The sequence below is a fragment of the Mustelus asterias genome, chromosome 22 (genome assembly GCF_964213995.1).
Source record: "Mustelus asterias chromosome 22, sMusAst1.hap1.1, whole genome shotgun sequence".
Classification (NCBI taxonomy): Eukaryota; Metazoa; Chordata; class Chondrichthyes; order Carcharhiniformes; family Triakidae; genus Mustelus; species Mustelus asterias.
This window is the reverse complement of record NC_135822.1, coordinates 23,195,812-23,218,701: the sequence shown is the minus strand read 5'-3', so window position 1 is coordinate 23,218,701 and position 22,890 is coordinate 23,195,812. Positions and strand designations below refer to the sequence as shown.

The following is a 22,890-nucleotide window of genomic DNA, read 5'->3' as shown; positions in this document are numbered from 1 at the left end:
CACTGCAGTGTTATATAAAAAGAATTATGCTTTCTAAATATAGCCCTACTGCACTCTATAATTTAATTCTAGTTTTCCTTTATGCAGTTAAAAGTGTTGATGTAAACTTCCACGATTAAAGCGATTTAGCAGCCGGGCTATTTACAACGGAGAGAAATCCTGTGAAATTGTGGAGCTGACGTAAGAAGTGCCAGCGTGGTGATTAAACTCGCAAATGAGATATTCCCGTTGGTGTTCGCTTAGGCCACTAAACATCTGCCCTTGGGAAGAAAATGACATCTCAGCACTGTGCAAATCTGATAGGAAAGCGCCACACACAGCAGCCACCAAACCCACCCATTGCCACACACTCAGCAATCTCGTCTCTTGCAACCAGAAGTCTCCCTCGCGAGCGCAGCTCTCATTTCGTGGGCAAAGCAACTTTCTTAAATTAACCAAAATAATTCACTTGCTGAGACAAGGGTACATAGTCAGCGTTTAGAATATCTGCACAAACCTCTAAGCAGCAGCAGCACTAATACATTAGATGGCAGTTCCGCATACATCAATTGGGCAGTGTCACTGAAGCTATTTGGAATAATTGATGTCGTCTCCTCTCTTCTGTACCTGAAGATTTACGACTTTCCCTATTTACCAACTGTGTTCCCCACCCCCCCCCCCCCCCCGCCCCACACACACAAGTTTCCTGTCTCATTTAACCCTCATTCACAATTAAAGAACGTTAAACACAGAAATTTCAGAATATTTCATAATGCTTGCTAACACCTGGTAATACACTTGTCATCGTGTTACACAATTATGGAATAAATTGCCCGTGTTTTATTTGCGCGGCGACTTATTAGATCGGAGATACGAGTGCAAAACGTCACGGGGCAAGTACTGACTCACCAAAGCAATCATTAAAAAAATTATACAATCTACATAGGCATCAATTAAAAGATCATTTCACACTGATTTTATAAAACACAGCAGGGAGCTGATCAGGAAACATCCCTGCCTGTCTGTAAACCCATCGTTGTGTTTCATTTACTGCATCATTTTATTTCAGCCCTTCAGTCTGACGCACATCATTTAGTTTTTCAGCAAATTCACTTTGACGTCCGTAACCGACAGAATTTAAAAGCCTCCAAAAGAAAATTCTTCTTCTGCAGCATATACCTTTGTACCTCTATCTGATACACCCCTAAACCTATATTCTATAGGGGCAGCATGTCCCAATCTGTGAAACTGTATGTTATTAGCAACGCCGCTCTGGAATAAATCTGCATGTTAAATATCAAATACAACCAACACCTTTTATTGCCCATAACCCAGACTCCCTAATCCTATCAAAAAAGGCTAAATTTGTAGTGTTGAACTGACACTATAATCAGGGCAGAGGTGTGGGAATTGCAGAATTAGGGTGATGGACATAGTGATAGAAATTGTTTAGGCCATTTCGTGTTTGCCAGGGTGGACAATCACTGCTGGGAAAGCTGCCACTTTAGATGGGACACCCCAGGTCAGGCACAACATTGCCGGCACAAAGTAAGGCTTTCACACCGCTGCCCCAACAATGTACCACAATCTTACTCACAGGAGGTCCAAAACACTGTACAAATTTTTTTTTGCACTTGCCACACAAACCAATCCAACCACCTCAGTGAAGCTGGCTACAAAAGCTGAAGAGATGTGTATCTACAAACTCGCTGTCATGGTTAGAACAAAACAGACAAAAAGCAAATGACACATGAGAGGGTGAGGCAATGTGATCAGCTAACAGCGAGCTGATAAATAGACGCTTCACCTTTATCAGACTGATCTGTTTTCAACTCTGGTCCTGACTGGACTCTAGCTATGACAAAAGAAAATCTTTCCAATAGCTGTCATGCCTAAATGAGCTACTAAACTTAACTCAGTCTATGTAGGTGTATTGAAAGATACAGGTGTATGTAAAAATTCTTACGGCATTATTTAAAAACACACACACCCCCACGAGTGTTCTCCCAGTGCCTTTGCCAGACATTTCTCCCACAATTGTCACCACCACCAAAATCACATCAACTCTGGAACCTTGCTCTACAGAAATTGGCTACTGTATTACAACAGTAACTGTGTATCAAAGTTAACAGATTGACTGCAAAATGCTTTGGGACAACCCAAGGTGAAATGCAAGTTCTGCCTTACTTTAACACTGACCTTCCTCAGATAAATTAGAAAGAATTAATAGGACCTGATGTTACAATAACTGCTCAGGTTGCAAAGCCTGTGGAACTCAGGAATCGTACGGCCTAAGATTTTAACAGTAAGTACATTTAATGGCAGGGCTACTGACAGAGATGACTCACTGATCATACATACATGGCAATTAGTGTTGCTATATGTAGGTTTGCAGAGATCATCAATTGAAGTGGGGAGGATAGAGGAAGGGGCACAGCGGGGAGTGAAAGAAGAATTTCATTGAGGCATCTTACCCGAGGAACTGCCTGCTATACGTTGCTGTCTGAAACATCCATCTCCCCAACACTAACATCCCTCACTCTGATATGCAGAAGTTGGACAGGAATTTTTTTTCTCCCTCAAACAGTCCTTACCTTAGCAAAGAGGGTTTTCCCCGTACCCGGAGGCCCATACATTAGAATATTTCGGTACAGCCCCTTGTTGCTCTTTGTGTTTCGGGTTGCTATGGCGATATCTCTCACACGTTCCTCCAATTTGGGCTGTCATAGAAAATGGGAATTGAGTGAAAGTGGAGAGAGAAGAGACTCCGATAACAAATAAATTCAATTTCTCCAGGCACAGAATTGCGTATATGTAACATATATAAAACTCACACTCAACACCACTCCCTCAAGCGCATCCTGTGGCTTGCTCATCACACGTTTACCAACCTGGGAGGAAAAAGAAACGTATCTAGTTTAAACTTTACAATGGAACATTATCTTTCATACACAATGAGCAAAATCCATTACGTCACCCGAAGCCACTTGCCGCAAGGGAAAAAGCAAAATACTATGGACACTGGAAGAGAGAAGATGCTGGAAATACTCAGCAGGTCAGGCAGAGGGGAACAGTTAACCCTTCAGGCCACTGACCTTCCACCATTTGAAATATTGACTCAATGTTTCTCTCTACAATTGCTAAAAGTTTCCAGCATTTTTTTTTGATATTGCAGTATTGAGAATATTTTACGTAACTGTCACCAAATTCCCAAATACATCAGTCAACAATTGAAAGCACTGAGTGCACAGCTGGGCCACATTATCAACTTTACCCTGAACTACATCATAACATTTTTACATTTTACCAAGATTTGTTGAACTGGTGCAACAACAACAACAATCTCTCCCTCAATGTCAGTAAACCAAAGGAGATAGTCATCGACTTCAGGAAGCGCAGTGGAAGACATGCCTCTGTCTACATCAAAGGTGATGAAGTGGAAATGGTTGAGAGCTTCAAGTTTCTAGGTGTTCAGATCACCAACAACCTATCGTGGTCCCTTCACACCGACACTATAGTTAAGAAAGCCCACCAACATCTCCACTATCTCAGAAGGCTAAAGAAATTCGGCACGTCCACTACGACTCTCAACAATTTTTACAGATGCATCATAGAAAGCATCCTTCCCGGATGCATCACAGCTTGGTACGGCTCCTGCTCTGTCCAACACCGCAAGAAACTACAATAAGTTGTGAATGCAGCCCAGTCCATCATGCAAACCAGCCTCCCATCCTAGCAGGAACATCTACAATTCCTGCTGCCTCGGGAAAACAGCCCGCATAATCAAGGACCCCACGCATCCCGGACATACTCTCTTCCACCTTCTTCCGTCAGGAAAAAGATGCAAAATTTTGAGAACACGTGCCAACCGACTCAAGAACAGCTTCTTCCCTGCTGCTGTCAGACTTTGAATGTCCAATCACATATTAAGCTGATCTTTCTCCTCAACCTATCGGTAACTGTAGCACAATATTCTGCACCCTATTCTTTTCTTCTCCCCTACTCTATGAACAGTATGTTTTGTTTGTACAGTTCGCAAGAAACAATACTTTTCACTGCATCCCAATACATGTGACAATAATAAGTCAATTCAATTCCATTAGTTTTTTGTGATACATTGTTCACAGGCAAAAAGACTAAAAAATAAACATGGCTCACTAGTGAATTCTTGCTCCCTCCTCCCCATTTGCCCCCAACACCCATTCAAAACCTGATACAATTGAGTTCTCACAAATCATTGAGGCACTGCTGCCCACTCCACCCACCCCACACAAGTGGGACACCAGTCACACCTCATCCTGTGGTCATAATTTTACCCTAAGAGGTATGATTTAAAAGCATTTTCACTGGGAACCGCAATGATGCAGGAATTGTGGAGCCGTTCTGCAGTTGCTGCTGTGGAGGTTGCAGACTTCACCAAATACAAAAAAATGTAATTATTGAAAATAAGGTGTGTAGAGAGGAGATTCAAAACTTCTCACAACTGACCGACAGACACCGAGACACACAGACACAGACCCAGGCCCCCACACACTTCCAGGAGTAAGAAGTATTTAATCTAAAGTGAATCTTGGCCCTTTAGAACTCGGGAAGGGCACCAGCCATTTATTGCACAACTCAAAACCCAACTGAACCTGAGTAAACACACTGATAATGAAGATTTAATTTAGCCTATTATTCATTTTTTTTTGCAGAGTAAGTAAAGTTATTAACGCATTAATACTCAAGTTACAAATCTGTTCCATGAAATCAAATTTCCTTTTAATGCATATTTTAAATGACATTGATGGATGCCACTTTATATCTGCAGCAGTGAAAACCATCCTGGGTATTAGGTAGCAAAGCACTGATTGTTCTGGAATGGCTGTAGATTGGTGGCTGTTGCCCGAGAGGAAGGTTATGTCTGTAAGAATTAACCCCGGGGCTACGCTGGGTTTCATAATTCAACTGGGTCCTCATTAGTCTGAGAACATTCCCCATTTGAGAATCAGTCTCGGCCTGGACTTTCTGTTCAGATCACCAAAACTCCCAAGTCTGCATTACCTTGATCGGGTGCTTCAATGCTTCCACTAATGTAATGCGGGATGTATCTCGAACCAGGGAAGGCTTTCCCAGCCGAGCCTCAATGTAGCGTCCAGCAACTCCTGTAGCATTCTTGGCAGAGTAAACGCCGACAGCCAGCAGTGTTAGCCCAGCCACCTAAAAGATAAAGCAATGCCAGAAAAAATAATGAGTTATAGTCATGCCTTGGAGGATGGCACAATTATTCAGCTTATAAAACATGCAGGCATTTTTTATAAACACATTTCATTGATTATAATTACAAGTTCAGAGGATATTTAAAGACATGAAATATCTTTTAAATATTCAACACATACTTGCCCCATCATGCACATTTTTCGGAACTAAATGCTATCTCTAAATAATCATAGATTTAACTCCCCCATCAAAATCACTCTACAATGCAAGTACAATCTATCCCATCGTGCGCAAAATCCAGCTATTTCCTCTCCTTTGGGGATGTATAATCGAGTGAAAATCTCAGCTAACCTATATTCCACTAGCTCTTCCACTCATGACAGACTATTGCAGCCCATCAAGTACCCCACCTCCACCCACCCCCTTAGTCTATTCCAAGTAACGGGTGGCACGGTGGCACAGTGGTTAGCACTGCTGCATCACAGCGCCAGGGATCTGGGTTCAATTCTGTCCTTGGGTCAGTGTCTGTGTGGAGTTTGCACATTCGCCCCATTTCTGCGTGGGTTTCCTCCGGGTGATCCGGTCCCCCCCCCCATCCCCAACACTTCAAAGATTTGTGGGTTAGGTTGATTGGCCATGCTAAATTGCCCCTTAGTGTCGGCGAGATTAGCAGGGTAAATGAGGGGTTACAGGAATAGGGCCTGGGCGGGATTGTGGTCAGTGCAGACTCGATGGGCCGAATGGCCTCCTTCTGCACTGTAGGGATTCTATGATGCTATGAATTCTTAGAGCCCCGTGTTTATTCTGACATTTATACAACTTGATTTTTGAAGAGGTGACACCAAACATTCTCAATCTAGAAGGCACCGAGAGTCAGCAGGAAACCTCACTGTTCTATTAAAAAAGAGCAAGTCACACAGTGCACTTCACTAGCAGGATTTCAAAAGAATAAAGATGATGTGAATGGGGAAACAATTAGACAACACCAAGTGTGGGCTTCAAAGGCCTGTGAAGAGAAGGCAGACCAGGGAAATCAAATGATATCAGGAAAGAATGAATAATTGGGGACGGTGCAGGGTGCCTTACGCTTTAATGGTGAGAAGGCAGGGATGGCAGAGGTCATGCGGCAAGCTTTACTCAGAATTTAGGTGGAACTGGAGGGTAAAGTTCAAAGATGCTAGAGTCAAACAAGGGGTGCTATTATTGCCCCCAACGCAAACTTACATTAAGTACTTGTGTAGATTGTTAACAGCTCTGTCCCATCTGCTTTTACAGTAAGAGTTTTAACAACGCCAGGTTAAAGTCCAACAGGTTTATTTGGTAGCAAATGCCATTAGCTTTCGGAGCGCTGCTCCTTCATCAGATTGAGTGGAAATCTGCTCTCAAACAGGGCACAGAGACACAAAATCAAGTTACAGAATACTGATTAGAATGCGAATCTCTACAGCCAACTTTAGAGATTCTGTAGAGGCTGTAGAGATTCGCATTCTAATTGAGTATTCTGTAACTTGATTTTGTCTCTGTGCCCTGTTTGAGAGCAGATTTCCACTCCATCTGATGAAGGAGCAGCGCTCCGAAAGCTAATGGCATTTGCTACTAAATAAACCTGTTGGACTTTAACCTGGTGTTGTTAAAACTCTTACTGTGTTTACCCCAGTCCAACGCCAGCATCTCCACATCATGACTACCATCTGCTTTTATACAGGCCTGGGAACTAACTGGAAACTAACAGCTGAAAGTGTGCACAGTTAATGGATAACCTGAGTTGTGGGCAACCCTTGTTGTTTTATTTCAATATTTCCAACGTATTCATTTCAATGAAAACATCACCCCTCCAAACCTTTCTAAGAGCAAACACTTCATGAAAACCCTAATATCAAAACAAAAATACTACCATATAATTATGCAGTAAGCTAAACAGGTCAAATATTATTGAATTACAAACTTAATTTGTGATAAGGAACTGGTCAAACTGGACAGAAAGAGAACAAGGTGTCCGGGGTATTGGGATTCCACAGGATGAATGCAAGTAAATGCCAACACTTGCAGAATCAGAATTTTAAGACAGATCAAACATTACAGCACAACTCCCCAAGGAGATCTGTTCAAGATAGTCCATTTTCACTAGTCTCCAAGGACCAGGTGCTGACTACATTGTCATATTAATGTGCAGCAAAAGAGCATGCTCCAGATTCAAGGGCAATCACTGCCTTTACTGAGAGAGGTTTACAACCCATTCTTTCAATTATACTCAGGAGAGCACATGGAACACGATATGATTTATTGCCCACAAGTGTCTTAAATAAACATTAGGTTTTCATTCTGAAAAATACCATGTAAATGGCAAACTGTCAGCTGACTGAAGCGTACAACCAGTAATTGAGGCAAAGGGAACATGCAACTACTTCCAGATCAACTGCAGATAACAACCTCATCTCCAGCAAGTCAGAGCAGGAATCCAACATCCCAGGAAGGTGGTTATTATGGGGCTTCTTGTGGAGTACAGAAATCTACGTAAAGTCTCAACAATTACCACCTGCAACTTTTGGCAACGTTTCTTGCCCATTAGGAATCTGCTGGGAGAACAGATCCACGTTATTCTTTTAAGAACTATAATTGCTGCACCAGCCATTCCCAGAGTTCATGACAGTCTGGGGAGACATCTGTTGCCAAAGAGCGGAGGCCAAGCCAGAGAAGGACCAGTGGACAAAGTGGAAACTATCGCGTGGTTTGTCAAGGACCGTGAACTGAACAATCTTGAAATAGGACCCTGAGCTTCTTCCTTTCCAGAAAGGGAAGGCCTCCTTTGCTCAACATCACAGAACTGCACACAAAACATCCACCAGTCACACAGAGAATCCACGGCTTCAATATCTCACTCAAAATCTACATTATTCAGCCAAATACATTGTTTCTTGACAAGAGGTGCCACAAATCAGGTTGTCCATTAACTGTGCACACAGTGCGAGGCAGCAGTGCTAACCACTGTGCCACCCAAATAAATCGGGAGTAGTTTATCAGTATATGCTACAGTATTCAAACCAGTGAAAGGTTAACACTGGCGAAATGAAGGGATATATGTTGGTGACAATTTTACACAAGAGAATCAGTGGCACACTTTCAGCTTTTAGTTTCCAGTCAGCACTTGTGTTAAACTCAAGCAAAAAAACAAAGAAAACAACCGCCTGCAGGGTCAGCTCATCTTTAAACCTTACCAGTTGCCAATTAAAACCTGCAGCACATCTCAGCTCGACAGCTCAAGAAGAATACAAACCCAAAAGTTAAAAATGAAGGACATTTCAGCAACAAGCTTTGACAGTGCATAACACAATGGTAAGGATATCCAACATTTCCAATTGTTGTACAGCTCAGATAAGAAAGTGGCAAAGGTCACTAAACAAAGCACTAGCCTGGAACACTCTTCTGCCAACAGCAATCGATACTGGGTCAATGGTTAATTTACGACTGAAATTGATAATTTCCTTTGACTAGAAGTATCAAGGGATGTAGACAAAGGTTGTTATGTAGTTAGCGGAGAGATTAGAAGCTATTGCACCGAGAGACTCAAGGGCCTATCCCTGTTCCGACATGCCATACAACTTCAAAAGGTGATTGCTTTAAACTGGTTGAGTTACTGATGCTGTCTGATGACATCTGATCTTGTCCCTCACTGCAATATTTAGTCAACCTTCACAAGGACCTCCATTAGTACTGGTACCCTCTGGTGCTTAAAATGAGATATTGCATGCATGGAAATGCAGCCCTTGAAGATCACAAGATAGACAAGTTCATTGGTATGGAATATAACAAGCAATGTTTCCAGATCACATCATCTAAATGTTTCTCAAGTGATTCCAGTGGTTTTGTCTTCACCAGCCTACCAGAACACTAACCCAAGTGCCACTGATTCTCTTGTGTAAAATTGTCACCAACATATCATATCCCTTCATTTCGCCAGTGTTAACCTTTCACTGGTTCTAATACTGTAGCATATACTGATAAACTACTCCCGATTTATTTGGGTGGCACAGTGGTTAGCACTGCTGCTTCACAATGCCAGGGATCCGTGTTCAATTCCGGCCTCGGGTCACTGTGTGTGTGTGTGTGTGTGTGTGTGTGTGTGTGTGTGTGTGTGTGTGGAGTTTTCACATTCTCCTCGTGTCTGCGTGGGTTTCCTCCGGGTGCTCTGGTTTCCTCCCACAGTCCAAAGATGTGTGGGTTAGGTCGATTGGCCATGCTAAATTGACCCTTAGTGTCAGGGGGATTAGCAGGGTAAATACGTGGGGTTACGGGAATAGGGCTTGGGTGGGATTGTCGTTGATACTGGCTTGGTGGGCTGAATGGCCTCTTTCTGCACCGTAGGGATTCTATGGTTCTATCTCATCAATCCCACTTATCTTGCAGACTTCTACATACTTTCTCCTTAGTCATTTCCTTTCAAAGCTCAAATAACATGGCTTCTCCACTCTTCAAAAGCTTGATTCTTTGATGCCATCTCCAGTCTCGTGGCCCTTCACTGCACAGCCTCTGGGGCTTTGATGGTTGGCTTGTCTTGATGAAAACTGAACCCAGTACACAGGACCAGTAATCTGCACAGCTTTACTGCAAGGTGTTCTGATTTACATTTAATTCACCCAGCAATAGGACGTCAGCATTTTACTTTCTGCATTCCGCCCCAGAAGTTTGACAAGCGTTCGGGGAATACTGCATCCCTCCTTCTCACTTACTGTAGCTGTCACTTTGTCCCAGTCGGACACGAAGGCATGGAATCCTTCCCCAAACACTGCACCAGCTGTCCTGAGTGAAAGGAGAAAGTAGAGCAGTCAGCGCACCTCAAAACAGCATGAGCAGCTGCACAGAAGCGGAAACACAGTCACAGCCTCTTGAAGGGAAGCGCAGGAAATAGAGGAAAAGCTTTGGGGACAGGGATTGCATTATTTCGCTCACAAAGGACTGGACAAGCATCCAAAATTCACCCACCCACTCCATTTCAAAGCGAGGCAATGAAAAATTTCATTCAATTATGCAGCACGAAACTGGCCCCATTATACGTGTATGCCAGCCTCTCTCAAATTTCTGCTCCTATATTTTCAGTTGGGAAATTTTCATTTTTATGAATGGAGTACGCCTTGACCTCAATCCCCAGCTATCTTCCGAGTTTGTGGAAAAACCCAATGCAGTGAACCGTAAAGAGATCTTTGTGTACATTTTAAACAGCTTCTAAATTTAAAATGTACCAGTAACTATTGCCCGAGTGCTTCATGATAGTTTACTTTCCTAAAATTCTGGCCTCAATACTGTGATTGCATGATAGTTATCCACTGCCTTACCTAGCTGAGTTTTTGGGGTTTGCAAACAAATTGTTTAAAATATGTTGTGGGTGTGATAAAGGTGGGAGGAGGTTCATACGAAGCATTAATCTGTTGGACTGAAAGGCCTGCTTTGGTGCTGTAAATTTCTATGTCAAAAACTTCAATGAAAAGGACAGGGAGGACTCTCGACTGCAGGTAATGGAACAGCATGCTGCAAATGGCCTGCCGTTCAGTTGTACATTCAGAATGCAAAGGTCAACCCAAACATTTTGGAGACCCAGTTTACAAGACGTATTTTTTCTTTATTTATTCAAAGGACTTTGCAATTGGGAATGGACAATAAATGCTGGCCTAAAGGCCCCTAGGGCAGCACGGTGGCACAGTGGCTAGCACTGCTGCCTCACAGCACCAGGGAACCAGGTTCAATTTCTGACTTGGGTCTCTGTCTGTGCGGAGTCTGCACACTCTCCCCGTGTCTGTGTGGGTTTCCCCCGGGTGCTCCGGTTTCCTCCCTCAGTCTGAAAGACGTGCTGTTTAGGTGCATTGGCCAGGCTAAATTCCCCCTCGGTGTATGTGAACAGACACCAGAGTGTGGCAACTAGGGGATTTTCACAGTAACTTAATTGCAGTATTAATGTAAGCCTACTTGTGACACTAATAAATAAACTAAACTAAAACACATTCCCTTGAATGAAATTTAAAAAGCTGGAAGCTATTTCATGTGACAAGAGCCAGGCTTAAGAAGTTGGACCAAAGAACCAAACAGATTTGAAACAATTACTCTGATCCCAGCCTATTTCACATCACCCTGGCGTGGAATTGTAGGTAGTATTAAACACCGAGTCCTTTCTAACAAATTGCCAGAGGGGGAAAATCTGGTACAGTATATTAGAAGGATATGGGTGCAAAAGTGTATTAATAGCAGCAGTTCTTTCCTGAAAGGGGAAGGTAGCAGAACCATCACAATTTGACGCTAAAACATGAGGTGCCTGCAAAGAGTTAATTTCTTCAGCAATGAGTCACTAGGGCCTACATTCGGCAGTTCAATGCCAAGTGTTTTAATTACTATCATTATCATCCATTTGAGGACATTTCTATTACTCTGTGAAATGTCACTGCACCTTGACTGGCTGTATGTACTAAATGGAGCAGATAGAACAAGGCCCCGATATTAATGGGAAGGAAATTGTTGCGATGGTTTGACGAGGAAGGAAGAGAACAGGTCAGTCCTGTTTTACTGACTGTAATCAGCATTTCCTTCTACCTCACACTTACTTAATGGAATCAAGGACAGTCTGACGATGCTCTGCAGCTTTCAGCCGGATCTGCTCTCTGATCAGATCGGCGTTCTCTCGCTCAACCTTGGCACGAGCCTTGGCTTCAGCTTCAATTCGAAGCATCTCATTCTTGTGTCGGAGCTCCATCTCATGTTCAATGGTGGCTACACATGGGGGGGAAAGAATCATGAATCAGAACAATAGCTTTTCACCATGTTTTGGGGACAGAATAGCCATCCGTTCAGTAAAGACAAAGCCCTTGATGCTGAATCCTAGTCAGGATCTATTAGTACTATAGAAAGAAGCATAGAAATCTGTTACAGGAGGAGGTCAATCTGCTCATCCGGTCTCTGATGGCCGCAAATGACCAATTCAATTCAAAGCATCTCATCCCACAATCCAGCTCTTTCTGTAGTCTTGAAAGTTATGGCAATTTGAGTTTGTATTCGAGCACTTTTTAAATGTAGCAATGGTATCGTCTCTAGCACTCTTGCAGGCAGCAAGATCCAGAACCCATCACCCCCTGGGTGAAATACTTTCTCCTCAGCTCCCCTCTACTCCTTAGATCAATTATTTTAAATCCATGCCTCCTGGATATTGACCTCTCTGCCAAGGGAAATAGGTCCTGCCTTGGCCCCTCAATTCTATACACCTCAATTAAAGCACTCATCGGACGCCCCCGACCCAAATAAATCAACGATTCCATCTTCTTTTGTAGCTCAAATTCTCTTGGCAACATCCTTATAAATATTCTCGATACCCTCTCTGGTGTGATCACAGTCTTCCTGCAATATGATGACCAGAACCGCACACTGGCTATGGCCTCACTAATGTTTTGTGCAGTTCTGGCATAACCTCCTGCACTTCCATTCAATGACTGGATAATAAAGGAAAGTATCCCTTCTCTACCTGCCTTCATGAATCTGTGCACATGCATTCCAAGGTCTCTCTATTCCTTTATATTTCTCAGTATCCTGCTTGTGTATTCCTTTGCCATTTTTGTCTTCCCTAAATGCATGACCACAATTACCTGGAGTTCATTTTATTTATCACTTTTTACCCACAACTGACATCTTTCTGAAGTCTACAGCTTCCTTCCTCACTTTCAACCACATGATCAGTATTTGCATCATGTAACTTATTATACATACCCCTACATTTAAGCTTAAATCATTGACGAATACCACACAACCCAAGCGACCTGATGCTGAGATCTGCAGAAACAACTTTCCAGTCACAAAAAACACCCATTGACCATTCCTCAGACTGAGCTCATTCTGGATCCAACCTGCCACTTGCCCTCAAATCCCACAGGTTTTCACTTTTCTGATCACTCTGCCAAGTGAGACCTTCTCAAGAGCCTTACTGGAAATCCATGTAGAGCATGTCCAAGGTGCTATCCTCCCCCATTCCTTCCTGAAAGTGTACAAACCAGTCAGACATGAGCTTCCCTAACAAATCCAAGCTGACTGTTCCTGATGAATCCGTGTCTTCCTACTTGACGATTAACACTGTCCCATCAAAATTCTTTTAAATAATTTGCACGTTAAGATGATTGACCAATAACCACTCTGTACTGTTTTAAAAGGGACAGACAATGTTAGCCATCTTCCAGCACCTAATCTGTAGCCAGAAAGGACTAGTAAGAGTCTCCACTAGTTTTCCCCTTGCTTCTCTTAGCAACCTGGGAGACAGTCCCTCTAGGCCTGCTGATTTATTCAGATGCTAAACCCCTCAATATTTCTTGACTATGGTTTACCACACCTAGTATTTCACACTCCTTCTCAGCCACATTGTCTACATTGCACCTCTATTCTGTAAAGCAGGCCCAAAATATTCATTAAGAACCGCAGCCATGTCTTCTGCCTTCACACACAAAGTTAATCTTCAAGTTGTAACAAGCTTTACTCTTTCCTTCGTTAAATGTTCTTTATTTCATTTTTAAACTTTCCTTCATTATCCAGAAGAACAGTGCCTTCCACTGCCCCAGTGAGACTCTGCAAACGTTAAATTGGGAAGTGGCAAAGGAACAGAAAAGACCAGTCGCGAGGCTGTGACAGTCAAAGTTTGATGGAATGAGAGAAGGCATTCTTGGTGTGGCTCCTGCTCTGCCCAAGACCGCAAGAAACTACAAAAGTTGTGAATGTAGCCTAATCCATCGCACAAACCAGCCTCCCATCCATTGACTCTGCCTATACTTCCCGCTGCCTCGGCAAAGCAGCCAGCATAATTAAGGACCCTATGCACCCTGGACATTCTCTCTTCCACCTTCTTCCATTGGGAAAAAGATACAAAAGTCTGAGGTCATGTTCCAACCGACTCAAGAACAGCTTCTTCCCTGCTGCTGTCAGACTTTTGACTGGACTTACCTTGCATTAAGTTGATCTTTCTCTACAGCCTAGCTATGACTGTAACACTACATTCTGCACTCTCTCCTTTCCTTCTCTATGAATGGTATGCTCTGTCTGTATAGTGCGCAAGAAACAATATTTTTCACTATGTTAATACATGTGACAATAATAAATCAAATCAAAGGCAAGTGAACAGCCTCATTCCAATCTACACGTTATAAACATTCAAATAAAGATTGAATCATATGCCAGACTTTGTAGAAGAACTATTTCACAACCATATTTAAAAAGATTCAACACATTAGCAATCACTGAAGCACAATTTTAGGGCTGTGATTCCCTTTCAAAATGGAACCAATCCCTGCAATTAAGCCAGAGTGCAAGGGCCACAGGTGCAGGTGCAATAAAAGGAGGGAACACCTCCAGGAAAAGATAATTGCAGTTGTAAATGAATAAATCTATGTGGAAAAAGGTTACAAAGGCATTCAATATTTTCAATGCTGGTTTAAGATGTGCCATATGGGTGTCCTGACCGCTCACACTTCTCAGTATGGGAGCCACTGCTGCCGACATTTTAAAAAAATAATCTTTGCAAAACCTGCAGGCTCATTGTAAAGAAAAACAACCGAAACACAAAATCTTCAACTCAGCTGAGCGGCGACTATAAGGATCCAGATCTGAACAATAAAACAGAAAGCTAAACTATGTTATGAGAACTCCCCTCATTTATGACTGAGGGAGATATTCGAACTTCCTTTCAATCAAAACGCCTTAATCTCAACAGCAAACGGGTCTCTACTCATTTACCTCCAACTCCCCGATCCTGCACAGCTCTTTTATCGGACCTGAGCAGTTAGGATTGGCTTCAGCTCATTCCACCAGGTACTCGATTCAAAAAGCAGCAACCAATTCAAGATTCACTTACATTTTAAACATTAACCTTCTAATGTTAAAATCAATCCAAATATTATTTAATAATGATTATAATTGAAATATCTTACCTTTCCGCATAGATTCCTGTTTCGAAACAGATTCTTCTTGTTTCCTCAAGTTATCCTCATTCAACAGTTGCTAAGAAAAACAAGGAATGATCACTATTTGAAACAATGATGTTTATTGTTGATCCAATTGTCACTTCATTTGTGTGAAGCATTGAGGGCATTTCAGCTTGTTGCTATAATGTATAGTTAATATAGAATTCGATCATTCATAATCCATAACTGGGCAATGGTCTTCCTCATGTATATTAACATGGGTACAATATCATGCTTTCAAAAAATAATTTAATCTTTGAATGTATTTATCGCCCAGCGGCTTGAAGGCAGTTCACATTTTAACATGATCAGTGAGATGTTGCAATTCAATTGATCTAATGTCGCTCTTTCTGCTATATTCCTCAAACACACTTTAATTCTTTCTGAACCGTGCAGCCACTTATTGACTTCAGTGCTGCGCTGTACTCCACTGTCCCGTACTGTACTTGGTTGTCGTCTCGGGCATGTATCATCGGGAACTTGTTCAGAGTGAAAGAGAAGGGTTGGAGCCTCCTCTGACGGCAGAGGTCGGTACTGCAGCCCATGACATGCTATTTATGACTCATTTACCAGTTCACAAGTCAGGTTACAGATTCAAGACCCACCTCCAAGAGACTCGAGTCCAAAAATCTAGCCTGCTCCTCCAGTACAGTCCTGCACCGTCAAAAGGTGTAGTCTTTCAAATGTGAAATTAAAATGAAAACTCTGTCTGCTCAAATCAAATAAATGGAATAGATCTTATAGCACTACCTTGAAGAGCAGAATTCAGGCCCATGCTCATCACTCAACCAACATGTAAAACAGATCTAATGATTATTTCATTGCAGAGCATAAAATCTTGCTGTGTACATACTATCTGCCACATTGCAAATGGCACGTCATTGAATGCAGAGCGCTTTGTGAAAGGCACTATATAAATGCAGATCTTTCTTTTAATGCCATATAATCTACAAAGCAAGGCTTTACAAGTTGACTGACTGCAGCAGGCTGGAGGCTCAGTGGCTACCTCTCAAAATGTGTATCACTTCACTCTTCCTGCAATTAAATTGCATCTGTTGTGTTTCACCAGTCGGTCTATGACCCCTAAAGTCTCTTGTGATCCTCTTCATTACTTACCACATTCCTGGATTTTGTGCCACCTGCAAAATTTGCAATTGCGTTTTGTATACCAAAGTCTAGATCATTAGAGGGGCAGCTGTCCTAATGCTGAGAGCTGGGGAGCAATACTATGTAGCTTCTTCTGGTCTGAAAAACAATTGTTCAACACTACTGTTTTCTGTCTCTCAACCAACTTTGTATCCATGCTGCCATCATCCCTTTTACCCAATGACTTTAATTTTGTTAATAGGTCTACTGTGTGGTACTTTACCAAATATCAAGTCAACATACACAAGAAACATACTATCTCTGGTTTCCTCCCACAATCTGAAAGACATGCTGGTTAGGTGCATTGACCCAAACAAGCACCGGAGTGGTGACTAGGGGAATTTCACAGTAACTTCATTGCAGTGTTAATGTGAGCCTTACTTGTGACTAATAAATCTTTTTAAAAATTACTTCAAAGAATTCGATCAACTTAGTCAAACATGGTCTGGTTTTAACAAATCTACACCGACTTTCTCCAACTGTTAATTACGAAGTAGATTATTGTCTTTAAGCTTCTCCCTACACAAACTTTAGGCCAACTGGCTTGTAATTACTGGGCTTATCCATCCACCGTTAGTTAAACAAGGGTGTAGCATTTGTAATTCTCTCATCTGGTATCATCTCATATCCAAAGAAACTTGAAACACTGCAGATCCTCTGGCTGTATCTTCTTTCTTTATATCCTTCAGTAAACTAGGATATAACCTATATGGATCAAGTCACTTTTCTTTTTTAAGGGCTGCCAACTTTTTAAGTATAACCATTTTATTTATTTTTATGCTATCCAATATCATTACTGCTTTCTCCTTTACTGCCACCTTAGCAACAGCTTCTTGCCTGGTACAAAGTGCTCATTTAGTTCCTCATCTATGCATGTTGCTTCCTTTTGGTCTATAATTAGTTGCAGCCTTCATCCAACTATCCTTTTACTATTGTGCATTTTATTATAAGACGGCTTCTGCGTTTCCTTTGTGTCAGCTACTACTTATACACTTGAGGTCTATATTCAAAAAGAACAAAAGATTTAAGGAGATTGCTTACACCTCCAGGCCACTGAAAAAGCCACCCAATTTTCTGTCACCAAACAGAACTGTCCAAAACGGCACGCTACTTACTTGCTGGCGGAGTTGGTCATCATATCGTTGCCTTGCCAGTTTGTCCTGATACTGAGCTCGCTGCAAACCAAAGGTGACAAATTTAGTTTGAGAGCTTGAAACTTTACCAATTTCTGACAGTTACAGGAATAGCCAGTCACGCCATCACCCATCAACAGGAATACTGGATCAGTATCAAGATAAATCCCAATCCAAGTGGCGATCATATCAACAGTGGGTGAGTGCCTTTGATAACACTGCTTAGTTTGAATTCCTAAGTTTAAAGCTTGATCCTTTTCTCCAGAGGAATATCACATGTCTGATATGTGGGCACAGAACGTTGCTACCACAATATTACAGCCAGTGACAAAATTTTCAAAGAATCATACAGCACTAAGAGGCCCTTCAGCCCACCAAGTCCACACCGACGCATTAGAAACATCTGAACTCCCATCTAATCCGACCTGCCAACACTTGGCCCATAGCCCTGAATGTTATGTGCCAAATGCGCATCCAGATACTTTTTAAAGGATGTGAGGCAACCCGCCTCCACCACCCTCCCAGGCAGCGCGCATTCCAGACTGTCACCACCCTCTGGGTAAAAAAGTTTTTCCTCACCCCCCCCCCTCTCTCCCAAACCTCCTGCCCCTCACCTTGAACCTATGTCCCCTCGTGACTGACTCTTCAACTAAGGGGGAACAGCTGCTCCTTATCCACTCTGTCCATGTCTCTCAATCTTGAACACTTCAATCAGGTCGCCCCTCAGTCTTCTCTGCTCCAAAGAAAACAACCCAAGCCTATCCAACCTCTCTTCATAACTTAAATGTTCCATCCCAGGCAACATCCTGGTGAATCTCCTCTGCACCCCCTCCAGTGCAATCACATCCTTCCGATAATGTGGCAACCAGAATGGCACACAGTACTCTAGCTGTGGTCTCCCAAAGTTCTAGAGAATTCCAACATGACTTCCCTGCTTTTGTAATCTATGCTTCAATTGATAAAGGCAAGTGTCCCACATAATCTTTTTACCACTCTACTAACATATCCTTCCACTTTGAGATCTCTGGACAAACATGCCAAGGTCCCTTTATTCCACAGAACTTCCGAGTGCCCTACTATTCATTGAATACTTCCTTGTCAAATTACTCCTTCCAAATGCATCACCTCACACTTTTAAGGGTTAAATTCCATCTGCCACTTCTCTGCCTATCCCGTCAGATGATTTTATCTTCTCCCTTTTAAGCCACAGCTCATGTTCACATCATGCCTTTTCCTAAGCTCAGGGAAATCAGGGGACTGCTCCCAGTTTTCTCTGAATGGTGTTTTTACCAATTCTCTAGGAGCCAAGCAGCAATGACCCACTCCGAACCCCAGGAGGCCACCATTTGGCCCATCAAGTCTGCACTGACTCTCTGACAGAGCACCTTACCCAGATCCATCCCCCTGTCCTATCCCCATAACCCCATGCATTTACCTTGGTTACCCCACCCCCGCTCCCCCCCTTACACATCTTTGGACACTAAAGGGCAATTTAACATGGCCAATCCACCTAACCTGCACATCTTTGGACTGAGAGAAAACTGGAGCAAACCCACAGACACGGGGAGAACGTGCAAACTCTATATAGACACCCAGCGCCAGAATTGGACCCGGGTCCTTGGCAGGGGAGTCAGTAGTACTAACAACTGTGCACTGTCTTGCTGAGGGACACTCAACCTGCCTCCACTCTGAATTGATATCATGGTCACAAGCTGCAGTCCATTCATTTTAAGCATCCGGCCCCAGGATTCTATGGAAAAATGACTAAAACTGCTGCAAACACTTACTGCCTGGTGCTGCCTTGTTTCTTCAGCCAGTGTTTTCCGCTTCTCTTCTCCCTGCACTTTGATCTGGTCGCTTTTGAGTTGCTCCACAGCAGCTTCATATTCCTGCAGACAGAAGCACAGCAAATCCAGTCAGTCAACAATCACTGGAATGATCCAGGAACAGGTTTGGAGACATCAGCAGATGGGAAATTACTACGAGGATTTTAGAAATATATAAAAATTGCACACGCACAGAATCTACTGGACAAGAGATGCAAGAAAAAATAAGCAAAATACTGCGGATGCTGGAATCTGAAACAAGACCTGAGGACGCCGGAAAAAACTCAGCAGGTCTGCAATCATGTATTAAGAGAAAAACAGAGTTAATGCTTCAAGTCCTTTGATCCTTCGTCAGAACTGAAGGGAGGGAGAACGTGTTACACCTGTAGAAACTGCAACAAAAAGTGGCAACAAAAGACAGATGGTTTGGTGCGAGGGGGTTGCATGGAGGATATGGATGGGATATGGGGGGGGGGGGGGGGGGGGGGGGGGAGAGAGAGAGAGAGAGAGAGAGAGAAGAGAAGAGAAGGAGGGGGGGGGGGGGGGGAGAGAGAAGAAGAGAAAGGTCGAAGTCTAAAGTTGCTGAACTCAATGTTGAGTCCCAAAGGCTGCAATGTGCCCAACCAGAAGATCAGATGCTAGGGGAGGTGTGCCGGGCTTCACTGGAGCATAGCAGCAGGCCAAGGATGGACACGTTGGGGTGAGAGTGAGATGCTGAGTTGAGGTGGTAAGCAACACGAAGGTTGCGATCATGTTTGCGGGCTGAGCAAAAATGAACAGTCACCTGGTCAGTGTAGAGGATGCCGCATTGGAAACAGCGAATACAATAGACCAAATTAAAGGAAGTGCAAGTGAAACAGTGCTTAGCCTGAAAGGAGTGTTTAGGACCTTGAATGGTGAGGAGGTAAAGGGACATGTGCTGCACTTTTTTTGAATGCAAGGCAAGGTGCCATGGGAAGGGGAATTGGGCGCGATGGAGGAGTGGATCAGGGTGTCACAGAGGGAGTGCACCCTGCGGAAGGCTGATGGGCGGGGTGGAAATGTGTTTTATGGTAACATGCTGGAGTTGGCAGAGAATTATGCACTGAATGCAGAGGATAGTGGGGTGAGAAGTGAGAACAAGGGGGACCCTATCATGCTTCTGGGAGGGACGGGAATGGGTTAGGGCAGACTTGCGGGAAATGAGTCAAACCCTGTTGAGTGCCCTGTAAATCACAGGTGGGAAGAAACCTCAGCAAAGAGGTCAAGGAAGGGAAGGGTCAGAGATGGGTCATGTGGAGATGAGAGAGGGGTGGAAATTGGAAGCAAAATTGATACATTTTTCCAAGTCCAGACGAGAGCATGAGGCAGCACCAATACAGTCATCGATGTAACGGGGAGTGCGTTGCGGGAGCAAGCCTAGAACCAGCAGTGTCCCACATAACCCACGCATAACTGGGGCCCACAAGGACACCTATGCTCTGCACTCTCTTTTCCTTCTCTATGTGCTTTGTCTGTATAGTATGCAGAAAACAATACTTTTCACTGTATACTAATACATGTGACAATAATAAATCAAATACCCATAGCCACAGATGCAAGAAATTTTTTTGCATTCAAACCAAAACACACGTGATCACAAGGCAACAAAGTTATTCTAAACATGAAGAATCCTTTAGATAAACTATCAAATATCAGGTATTCACCCCCAAAACTTAGGATAACTTTAACATTTAAAACCCTGCCTATGACAGCTTCACTTTTACCTGACGTTAGTCAGGGTAAACCACATATCACCAGTTACAGCAGTTTGAGTTGATTTATCTCTGAACTAACAATTTCAAAGTCCACATAAAGGCCAAAATGCACCGGTCAGAGTCACAAGTAAATGAATAGACTGTTGCATCAGCTCTCCCGCCACTGGAGAAATCCCTGACACCTCAACCCAAGAGTAGTCTCAGGCTCCACCCAGGCAACCTCTAGCCCCCCGAACACATCTGCAGAAGCACCACGCTGTCCTTTAACCTCTGGAAATGTTGTACACCCCTTCCCCCAGCAGTGTGCCACCCCCCCCCAGCAGTGTGCCGTCCCCCCCTCCCCCAGCAGTGTGCCGTCCCCCCCTTCCCCCAGCAGTGCGCCTCCCCCAGCAGGGCACCACCCCCCTCCCCCAGCAGTGCGCCACCCCCCCTCCCCCAGCAGTGCGCCACCCCCCCTCCCCCAGCAGTGCGCCACCCCCCCCTCCCCCAGCAGTGCGCCACCCCCCCCCTCCCCCAGCAGTGCGCCACCCCCCCCCTCCCCCAGCAGTGCGCCACCCCCCTCCCCCAGCAGTGCGCCACCCCCCCCCTCCCCCAGCAGTGCGCCACCCCCCCTCCCCCAGCAGTGCGCCACCCCCCCTCCCCCAGCAGTGCGCCACCCCCCCCTCCCCCAGCAGTGCGCCACCCCCCCCTCCCCCAGCAGTGCGCCACCCCCCCTCCCCCAGCAGTGCGCCACCCCCCCCTCCCCCAGCAGTGCGCCACCCCCCCCTCCCCCAGCAGTGCGCCACCCCCCCTCCCCAGCAGTGCGCCACCCCCCTCCCCCAGCAGTGCGCCACCCCCCCTCCCCAGCAGTGCGCCACCCCCCTCCCCCAGCAGTGCGCCACCCCCCCTCCCCCAGCAGTGCGCCACCCCCACTCCCCCAGCAGTGCGCCACCCCCACTCCCCCAGCAGTGCGCCACTCCCACTCCCCCAGCAGTGCGCCACCCCCACTCCCCCAGCAGTGTGCCACCCCCACTCCCCTTGACCTCCCTACATTACCTCCCTACTTCCGTACCTTGATGCGGCCTTGGTGCTCCAGTTGGAGGGTTTGCTCCTGTGACCGGGAGAGGTCCAGCGCATCCTTGGCGTGACCTGAATCAAAAGAGAGGAAACATCAACCAAGACACTGGGGGGGGTGGGGGGCTGGAATATATAAAATGTGAAAGCGGCTCAGCCCCATCCCAGCCCCGCGGCCTGGCTATCCCGAGCCAGGCTGAAGGTCACAGGCTCTTTCCCCGCCCCCCTCCCTTCTCCACAACCATTTAAAGGGGTTGAGGAGCCGCTCAGGACCCAGGGCCTAGTGAGTGAGGCCCCCGGGTCTGTGTCCACCGAGCTCAGGCCACTCACGGGATGAGTCCAGGTCCCGAGCCGCCTTGGCCGCGCGCTCCAGGCCGGTGGGGTCGAAGTTGCTCCATTTGTCCTTGTTGCGATCGCGGTCGGAGCCGCCATCGCCGCCGCTGCCCGGGGGTGCGGGAGGCGCGGGCGGTAAGGGAGAGACCGTGTCCCCCGAGCCCGGCTGGCTCCCCTTGTTCAGGCCGAAGATCCAGGACATGGCGGCGCCTCCACACGCGCGCACGGGTGGTGACCTCCAGTGCGCCTGCGCGGGCCGGCGCGACCCCATTGGCCCAACGCCCCGCGGCGCCGATTGGTCGGGCACGTTCCGCCGTCGCCCCATTGGTGGAGCCGCCGGCCCCTTCCGATCGCCGATTGGACCGTGCCCATCGCGGGCTGTGATTGGCCCGCTGGCCTGGAGGTCAGAGGTTAGCTGCGCCCGTCCAGGCGATGCGGGCTCCAGTTCCCCATGGCTCTGAGCACCCGGCCTGAGTTCGTCCTGCACGGCCTCAGGAGCCCGCTGAGGTAG

The 22,890-nt window shown here is 45.1% G+C and overlaps 1 protein-coding gene across 1 annotated transcript in view; it reads right to left on the bottom strand.

Moving 5' to 3' along the window:
* atad3 (ATPase family AAA domain containing 3) overlaps positions 1-22,618 on the bottom strand; it is a 48,181-nt gene extending 25,563 nt beyond the window's left edge. Inside the window, exons 1-10 of the mRNA XM_078238920.1 lie at positions 22,377-22,618; positions 22,045-22,121; positions 19,219-19,320; positions 17,414-17,473; positions 15,120-15,189; positions 11,766-11,931; positions 9,906-9,975; positions 5,023-5,178; positions 2,814-2,870; positions 2,574-2,699 (exon numbers count right to left, since the gene is read on the bottom strand). Of these exons, the coding sequence (XP_078095046.1) occupies positions 2,574-2,699; positions 2,814-2,870; positions 5,023-5,178; positions 9,906-9,975; positions 11,766-11,931; positions 15,120-15,189; positions 17,414-17,473; positions 19,219-19,320; positions 22,045-22,121; positions 22,377-22,581 (1,089 nt within the window). The 5' untranslated portion in view covers positions 22,582-22,618. The remainder of the gene's footprint in view (positions 1-2,573; positions 2,700-2,813; positions 2,871-5,022; positions 5,179-9,905; positions 9,976-11,765; positions 11,932-15,119; positions 15,190-17,413; positions 17,474-19,218; positions 19,321-22,044; positions 22,122-22,376) is intronic.
* Between the last annotated feature and the right edge of the window lie 272 nt (positions 22,619-22,890).